This window comes from Oncorhynchus kisutch, linkage group LG3 (assembly GCF_002021735.2).
Source record: "Oncorhynchus kisutch isolate 150728-3 linkage group LG3, Okis_V2, whole genome shotgun sequence".
Lineage (NCBI taxonomy): Eukaryota > Metazoa > Chordata > Actinopteri > Salmoniformes > Salmonidae > Oncorhynchus > Oncorhynchus kisutch.
In genome coordinates, this window is record NC_034176.2 from 21900128 (window position 1) to 21909476 (window position 9349).

The 9349-nt window shown below is 43.4% G+C and overlaps 1 protein-coding gene across 1 annotated transcript; it reads left to right on the forward strand.

The window, feature by feature from the left end:
• The first annotated feature begins 60 nt into the window (after positions 1 to 60).
• LOC109871670 (uncharacterized) lies at positions 61 to 4343 on the forward strand. The gene is made up of 11 exons (XM_020462619.2): positions 61 to 242; positions 597 to 762; positions 901 to 1075; positions 1215 to 1287; positions 1469 to 1587; positions 1736 to 1802; positions 1935 to 2300; positions 3003 to 3189; positions 3410 to 3573; positions 3683 to 3788; positions 3961 to 4343. Exons 2-11 carry the CDS (start codon positions 606 to 608, stop codon positions 4053 to 4055), a joined length of 1509 nt encoding a protein of 502 aa, XP_020318208.1. The 5' UTR covers positions 61 to 242; positions 597 to 605; the 3' UTR covers positions 4056 to 4343.
• Positions 4344 to 9349: the final 5006 nt, after the last annotated feature.

The following is a 9349-nucleotide window of genomic DNA, read 5'->3' on the forward strand; positions in this document are numbered from 1 at the left end:
AATGGGTATGAAAGGCTGTGCAGAGCATCCTCCAACAGGATTGGTTTTGGTGTAAAAACTGACGAGCTGTTGGAGACTAGTATGGAAGTGTCTCGCCGTTGCTTGGCAACGCAAGTTCTGACAGTTGGCTCTTCCTGGGTAGCTAGCTAGCAGAGTTGTTGACTAGCGACGTTTTATTTTTATTTGGCTAAATTAGCCTAGCATAGTTATTCCATTCCGTTATCTAGGTTGCCCTACACGAGGTACGTAGGCGTTGCACTCGGATTGGGGGTTCTGCTCAATAAGTATTGCAGAGTTAACGTTACTGTAGAAATGGATGGCTGGCTAGCTAACTACTAGTACACTAAGTTTCTCTTTAAAAAAAGTAGTTTCCTTCTAATTGACGAGAAACAGACAGATCACAAGGCCAGGTGCTTCTCCAAAAATGTTAGCGGCTCTGTTATAATATTCACAATAGCACATTAGCTACATAGATTGAACCAATGTAGCTAGCTATTATTGGGAATGCATTCTAAGTGGTATGCTAGTATGGACATTAGATAGCTAACAGTATATGTACTACAGGACAAGCTACATGATTGCATTCTGTCACTCAGGTGTAGTCCATGGGCAGCCTTGCCAGTGAGGTTTTGGATGAGGCCCACTGTTTCTGGGCGACGTGCGCTCATCCTTGCTGCTGGGAGTCGGAGCAGCGCATTGCCAAAGGCGTCCCACACTACATAAAGCCAAGAACATCAGATTGGGGCAGAGCCCCTGTAGATGGTAGGTAGTCATGTATTGCAATTCAATTTCCCTCCTCTCTTTCAAACACACAGCAGTACTGCAAAATGCATTGAGCAGCTGCTGTCTCATATGGACCATATGTCAAAGTGGATTAACAGTGTTGTCCTTGCTGTTCAGTGGAAGAGTTTCCAACCCTTAGTGTGGTTAATGTATCGGAGTGGACTGAGGGCCAAAAGACCCCTAAAGGGAAGCTGCTTTACAAGACGCGTAGCAAGGAGAATTTTGCCACAGATGCCTCTCTAACTCTTCTCTCCAGCCAGTCACAAGTCCAGCAGCGGGAGCATAACACAAGGTTAGTAATAGCCTAATAAGTCAATATAGTATATTGCCATTCAGTATACTGAAACAGAGAACAGAGTTATCATTTATAGTTGAAGTTTAAACAATGGATTTGCATAGGGGTCGTCCTACTCTCTAATTCTTCTTTGCAGTGCAGACCTTCACGTTCCAGGGTTAAACTCTGTTGACCAGATTCCTCGTAATAAACAACACAAGGAAGTAAAGGTTCGTCACAGTTACACAGAGACAGTAGGCCTAAAGTCAGACGCAAGGCTTACTGACTTTGTCTTACACCCTTTGTTGAAAACCAAAGATGGAGTTTTGTAGGCTATACTTTTCCATGGTGAGTAATATTGATCGAAGTATAGCTGATCCAGTGTAATGTTTGTTGTGGGTGTTATTGCAGCTCAGCACAGCTCAGATCAATCAGTTGGCCAGCTGTTCCAGTGCATCATGGGGCTCTGGCTCCCTAGTGATGTGGGTACCCAATCCCCAACACATCCCGCAGTGCCAAGCCCGAAACAGGTCACTTGATTTATTGTATTTGATGTTGATTGTATCTTTATTTTTCATCATACTCAGTCACCTTGTGCTGTACTTTTTATGTTGTAGGCCTATTACCTTTTTAGGCGTTAAACTTGGCAGATATGCAAATTGCCTTTTTTGATCACAGGCCTAAATCTCCCTATGTACCTGTCAAGGAGCTCATTTGCCTTCCGTCCTTAAAAACCTCAAAAATTGTGAGTACCATATTTACACAGCTTTCATAAATTGTATGTGGCAGGTTATTTGTCTTTGTATTACATTAGTATTAAAGAATAGGCCTATTTCGTTAACCAGTTACATTTACTAGGCTTTCTTGTATATTATAGAACAGAAATCCAAGAATTGAAGTACAAGAGTCCAAGAATGTGCGGAAGAGGGTGCCGTTCCAGCTGACAACATTGACGTCAAAGCCGAGAAGTGAGCATGGGTTGAGCTCCCCAGTGGCACAGCAAACTGTCCACCCAACAGACCTTGCCCTGGCCAAGCCTGACACAGACACTGACCCTAAGAGGGAGGAGGAGGAGGCCCAGACCCAGGCTCATACCAGCCCACACCCTCCCCCAGCACCCAGGATCCCCAGTGCTTTCCTCCTCAGGAACAAACCTGTGGTGATCCACAGTGTCAGGGAGAGGGTACTGAGAAGACACACCCAGCAGGACCTCTCAACATACAAGTACAAACTGGACAGCAAGGTCACACATACTATCATACTACTGTCCCATGGCATTCTCTTTTTACATAATGATTCTCTGCTCTGAGTATGACTGGTCTGTCTGATCATTAAAAGGCCTGGCTCCAGTGCTGTTTAATTTACATGTAACCAACAGCCATGAAGCATGTTGCTGCCTTTCAATCCATACTCATCAGGCTTGCTGAGTGGTTGAGAGAGGGGGAAAACCCTGCTTTGGCTCCACAGTGAGGGAGAGTCACGGGAGAGTGAGACTGGGCATTGGTTCTGGAGATGCAGGCACCGATAGCTCCTATTACACTCAGCTTTTCTGCCTGGTTTTATAACTGTTTATTTTCTGTTTTCAGCATCTCGTGTAGGGAGTGGTCAGTAGTCATGTACTTCCTCGAACAGCCAATCTTTAGTCCAGGAAGATTGGAACAAATTCCTGCTCAGCTGTTGATAAATAAATGAAGAGTTTAAACTTAACTGAATTATTGCCAAATACACTGTCTGGGATGTATGCTACTTATTTTGTAATGTCCTGTTGGTGGGTGGAAATGAAGTGAGGAACCGCTAGTTTAGTCGAAAATATATATATTTTTGTAGAGTGTTACACTTGAATACGGTAAATCTGGCAACCCATGTTGTTGTTTTGGTTGAGTTTTTTTTAGCTCTATTTTAGCTCTATTTCCTTTTTCTTCTGTCTTCATGGCTCTTACTCTAGACTGGTGGGGGTGGCATTGACTGGGATAGTCTGAGAAGACAGACCTATCTGTGGAGGAAGCACAACCTTCCACCCAGAGAGAAGCCATTTCCCCCAGAGGACATGACTGTCAGCCAGATAGGCTTTGGTTTCTACCCCATCCCAAAGGCCATGCTCCATCACGACCCAAGGAGCCCTCTGTCCAAAGGTAACACACTGGAGCTCTAGGCTGCATATTGTATGCAAGCCAGGACGCTGTGTCATGCTGTCACAAAGAGACTTACAGATTTGTAGATTTGGCATCGAATGGATCAAGGTGATCAAAGAACTGCTCATTTGTAACAAACTTGTATATGTTTTTTGGTGTGATGCCAATAGAGAGAAAGATTGCAAAGAATGTTGTTGAGGAAGATGTGTGTGCATTGCAGGTCCAGCTGTGTGGCGCTGCCTGGAATGTGTGGATGGGATGTGGTGTGGCCATGGTGGTGGTCCACTGGCCTCCATATCCAAGTGCCTTAACTCATTGGTGTCAAACAGTTCCTTCAAGTTCTGTAGCAGATCCAACCTCAGCTGTCAAAACCCCTTGCACCAAGTAATTGTCCAACTCTACATCTCTCAAAGCTAGCCAACACACTCCGTGTGAACCAATCAAAACCAAAATTTGTCCCTGCATTTGAAACTGATCTGACATGTTCTTTAAGCTCCTAGATGGAGATTACCTAAGTGATGTGGATCCAGGCAACAAGGGCACCATCGCTCCTCAGAACTCCATGATGTACCTTCAGGACACAGCTTCAAACTACAGTGGTGAGTATATCAATACCTTATAGGATGGTTCTCAGTTTTTAACGTTTATATTTGTTATTGTATCGTCATTCATCTGCTACTTTTTAAAATGTATGTACAATTGTACATCAGAAGTGTCCATATATGCAATATATTCTCAGATTATTTTCCTAATCTCCATGTGATTCTACAGACTGTCAAGGAGAGGATAATGAATTTGGCTTATGTCCAGAGAGAGATGCTGAAGGAGGTCTAGGATCCCTAGAGAGGCCAGGTAGGAGCTCTTAGGACAAAGTGCACAGGTCTTCAGGGTCCCAGCCATCCCCTCCACCCTCTAGCTTCAACTCCGATACCTACGGAGATGGTTAACCTTGAATATGAAGAGACGGACACTGAACGATCAAGGACTAAGATCCAGGAGTAAATGTACTCATCATGCCTGTGAACATTCATATATTTAATCCAGAGCTATCCTTATGCTTTAGATAAATACATCTGGTGGCTTGCTTTTTTTTCATGTCAAGTATAGCCTAACATGGTAACGTAACAATAAACACTAAGTGTACAGAACATTAAGGACACTTGCTCTTTCCATGTCATAGACTGGCCAGGTGAATCCAGGTGGAAGCTATGATTCCTTATTGATGTCATTTGTTAAATCCACTTCAATCTGTGTAAATGAAGGGAATGAGGCAGGTTAAAGAATGATTGTTTAAGCCTTGAGACAATATAGAAATGGATTGTGTATGTGTGCCATTCAGAGGGTGAATGGGCAAGATAAAAGATTTAAGTGCCTTTGAACGGGGTATGTTAGTAGGTCCTAGGCGCAGCGGTTTGTGTCAAGAACTCGACAGTTTTGTGTATCAAGAGTGGTCCACCACCCAAAGGACATCCAGCCAACTTGACACAACTGTGGGAAGCATTGGAGTCAATATGGGCCAGCTTCTCTGTGAAACACTTTTGACACGTTGTAGAGTCCATGCCCGGACGAAGTGAGGCTGTTCTGAGGGCAAAAGCAGGGGTGTAACTCAATATTAGGAAGGTGTTCTTAATATAATGTTTTGTCCACTCAGTGTATGTTAACTTACATGATTTATACTGCCTAATCCTTGTTCAACAATCAACCATTCTTATTCAGTTATGTCATGATTCAGTATTTGATTATTTGACATTAGTCAGCGTCATGGTAGCCTTGCATATCAGGATTGGAAGTGCTTCTCATCACAGGGTTTAAATGGAGTCCACCACCTTCATGGATATGAGAGGGCACCAGGTGTCACTGTAGAGTCATCGAGGAAATTCCCAATTTGGCTGTTTTGATCAGTTGCCATTGCCAACCTCTAAATATTTCACTTTAAAACATAGTTAAACCGTGTTTTTAATATGATAAAATCGTCTACAAAAGATAAACTTGGTTCCACATATTTTGGGAGCTCTGTCACAACCGTGGCTCCTGTCCGTCCAGCAGCCCAAATATATATACATTCGCCATGACAACTGAAAGAAGGGGCTCTGGGGTTAGATCACATCATAGGGCTAGGGCTATGGTTCAGTCAGTTTGTTTATGGAATAGTTGATGGTACCCCCTCGACTCTCCAGCTGCGCTCATTTCCGCTCTCTGTCCTTGGCCTAATTATCACTGCAGTAGCAGTCAGTGGTTTGTAATGTAGCAGAGGATGTGAAGTCCAGTGTTGGTGCAGGAGGTTAGGCTAGCTGTGCTACTGCTAGTGGAGTAGACGCCCAGGAGAGGTTTCCTGCTGCTCTGCCAGGTGCTCCTCCTATGAGGGCCTCATAGTAACAGTACTTATTAAGCACGGACTCTCACTGTAACAAAGCTGGGTTGAGGAAAGAACTGGCTGAACTGAACCTGTCTAATGCCCTTTTTTACTTAAATTCTCTCTGTAAAAGGCAAGGTTTTAAAAGCAGAAAGTACTACATGAACAAGTTATAATAGTGATGTGTTCAACATGTTTCTCTCTTACTCCCTGAACCCCAGAGCATCTCCTATCAGGGAAAGGCCTCTTTCTGCGGTGTGTTCATTATTGTATAGATTTGATTTGATATTTTTTCCTATTGTAAAGGTCCTGTTTTGATTCAATTCACCAGGGCAGTGGTGGAAAGTGTACCCAATTGTCATACTTGAGTAAAAGTAAAGATGCCTTAATAGAAAATGACTCATGTGAAAGTCACCCAGTAAAATACTACTTGAGTGAAAGTCTCAAAGTATTTGGTTTTAAATGTACTTATGTGTCAAAAGTAAATGTAATTGCAAAAATATACTTTTGTATCAGAAGTAAAAAGTAAAAGTATAAATAATTTCAAATTGATTATTAAGCAAACAAAAAGGCACATTTTAGATTTTTTTTTTTAATGGGGCACACTCCAACACAGACATAATTTACAAATAAAGCATTTGTGTTTAGTGAGTCCGCCAGATCAGAGGCAGAAGGAATGATCAGGGATGTTCCCTTGATAAGTGCGTGAATTTGACAATTTTCCTGTCCTGCTAGCCATGCGAAATGTAATGAGTACTTTTGGGTGTCAAAAGTACATTGTTTTCTTTAGGAATGTAGTAAAGTAAAAGTTGTCAAAAATATAAATAGTGAAATAGTAAATTACAGATACCCAAAACAACTACTTAAGTAGTACTTCAAAGTATTTTTACTTAAGTATTTTACACCACTGCACCAGGGTATAAAGAAGCCATTGATTAGGAATGACCTCAAGTAAGTTGAATGTCAGAGCAAACAAACTGGCCTATTTTTAGATGGAATAACATTGAATATTGGTCATTAGATATTAGTGCCTGCTGCAAGCTGCTGGATAACGAAGTATCTAACTACTTAAAGAAAGTATTGCTTAATGCTCTGAACTATGATAGTGGAGTGTAAATATCCAGTAGGCCTGACTCCCTTACCTGTACATATGTAGCTGTTTTATCATCAGCTGTAGATTGAATGAAATATCAAGTGTATGGTGGGTTACATTTTCTAGGCTATTACCAGCCTAGTGGCCCATTCAGTCACAGTAAGCTGTATGTGTTTGTGTCACCATCCCTGTTGGATAACTCTGGAACTTTCTGTTTACAGCTCTTTGCGATAAAATGTTCCCCTCTGAATCATAGGCACCACTGTGTAATGGTGCCACACAGCCCGTCCCCCTCTCGCCTCCCCACTAACAGGACACTCTCTGTCAGGCAGCTACACCAGCAACTCCCACACTAAAGTCTCTTTGAAATGCATGATCGTTTTTTTTTGTGTACTTAGTGTAATATGCAGTGTGCAGCTTAAGAACCCTCAGATTCACTGGAGCAAAAAGCAGTGTCAGTAGGTATGGTTGCCTTGGCCCATAATCTGTTTGTCTGATTCCATTTTTGGATTGGGAGGAGAATCAAAGTATTTTCAATTGATGTAGGCTATAAGTAGCCACAGTGTATTGGGTAAAAGGAAGGATTCGTTTTGAAATGGACTGTGTGTAGGTGGTCTGGATTCTCAATTCCAGTAGATGGTTTATAATGAATGTCTTGTCACAGCCTAGTAGTTCTGTCCTGCGATTCTATTTATTTTTCTATGCATTGCATGTGTATTGTGCCTGGTTGTCATGCAATTATTCCAAAACTCCTAACCTTGTGTAGGTGGGTGTGCTTCGCACTATCAGGTGATTCTGCAGTAGTTTTGGGTTACAGCATGGGCTGACTGATTACAGTGGGCATGCATACCTCTCCTCTCTCAGAAAAGGTGCGCCTGTCTCTCTGTACCTGACTATAGCACACCTGCTCATGTCAGTCAGCCACACAATGGACAGGTTGTTGCAGTGCTGTGGAGAGCTCTGCAGAGGGGGTCTCTTCTCCTGGTTGCTTTCATCACTCCTATTAGGCTGGGTGAAGGAATGCACAGGCCACGGGTTCCCTCTGCTCTCCTGCTTGGGTAGCCATCAGGTTAGGCCTAAATGAGCCCCTTTTGTCTCTTAATGGGTGCAGGAGCGCCACACCTGCATTAGGCTAGCACAAGTTTACTTATCATGCTCTGCCCTGGGGCCTCGTGGAGGAGCGTACTGGAGGAGAGATGCACAGATGTCTACCCCCAGTCGTGGATCCATACGTCCAATGACCAGGCCCCCTGACATCATCCTTTTCACAGCTGTCTTGCTCAACTGCCTTACAGGAATGTACAAAATTGAACGTATTTAAAGAATTGTTGTATAATCAGTATTCTCTCTTATACATGTACAATTATGGGCATTTAGCAAACAAACAAGTGCTCTTTGAATGGACCATTTGAAGGGTTACTGATGATTGAGTGTGTGAGTGTACCAGCCAAGGTTTTTAGGACACTAGTGTGAGGAATTCAGTGGAGGCTTGACCTATAGAGCGGGTGTCATGAGCTGGGTTAGGGTGCATCACACGTGCACAGCTGACTCTACACTGGGTAGATGTTTACCCAAATACATGTGACGTTGCTCCCACAGTCACTGTTATATACTGTACCTCAGAATGCAAGTCACATGCAGTACTTGTCAGACAGTTATGTACGAGTGTCTTTTTTTAATTGTCTACTTTTAAGTGAAGAAAATAGTTGTAGTACTTTAGAGGACTCTCATTATACAGTACACCAGTCTGATAAAGTTGACTTGATGAAACTGTCTGTTTGCTATGACACGGTATGGAATACTTACTCACACCCACAAACCCAGTTACACTGATTTACGTGTTCAGGGCAGGTCTGTTTGGATTACTGACTGTCAGTCTTTAGGACATTAGAACACCTCTTCCTGAGTGTTGTGTAGATACTGTAGACTTCCTGTTTACCCACTTCTTCACCAATGATACATGAGTATACCCATCATCATTGGCCCTTCTCGGCACTACACAGGGTACTTACAGGCATCCGGGCTGCCAACAATATCAACATGTCCACAGACCATCATCTTCAGACTGAGTAGACCAGAAATCAAGCTGTTATAAAAGCCTCCAAAATAGTAAAGCTGCTAACTACTGTCAAACAGTATAGATGGGTCAGACTGCAGACACAGGAGTGGATAGGAGTAAATCTGGGTGGTGGTTTGTTGGTGTAGATTAAGACTAGGCTGAGTAGATTGAGACTAGGCTGAGTAGATTGAGACTAGGCGAAGTAGATTGAGACTAGGCGGAGTAGATTGAGACTAGGCGGAGTAGATTGAGACTAGGCGGAGTAGATTGAGACTAGGTTGAGTAGATTGAGACTAGGCTGAGTAGATTGGAAAGGGACAGCATTGATAAATCGCCAGTGCTCCTGACCCCCCTGTTTTGGAAATGTTTGTCAATCTGACAAACAATGGCTGGCTGAAGGCCAAGGGGGACTTGCCAAACCACGGCCAGCACACACATCCTGCCTTTGTGGGCCAGGAATGCCAGGAATCCAGACAGCTGCCCTCCTTCTCCCACCCCTCCCTCCCCAAAAAGGTGCTCTCTCTCAAACATCCCCAGTGTCCCAGTGTCCCAGCCCAGTAGCCTGGGTGTCTGGGTGTTTGTGTAAGGCGCTGCTTGTGGCTCACCTCTCTCTCCCTCCATTCCTCCTCTCTCCACAGTGCTCCTCCGTCCTCAC

Bases quoted from the DNA above. Each gene is read 5' to 3' on its own strand.
- LOC109871670 (XM_020462619.2), top strand. From the start codon at position 606: ATGGGCAGCCTTGCCAGTGAGGTTTTGGATGAGGCCCACTGTTTCTGG. The intron at 763-900 runs GTAGGTAGTCAT...CTTGCTGTTCAG, and splicing joins GGGCAGAGCCCCTGTAGATG to TGGAAGAGTTTCCAACCCTT. The intron at 3,574-3,682 runs GTAATTGTCCAA...ATGTTCTTTAAG, and splicing joins GTCAAAACCCCTTGCACCAA to CTCCTAGATGGAGATTACCT.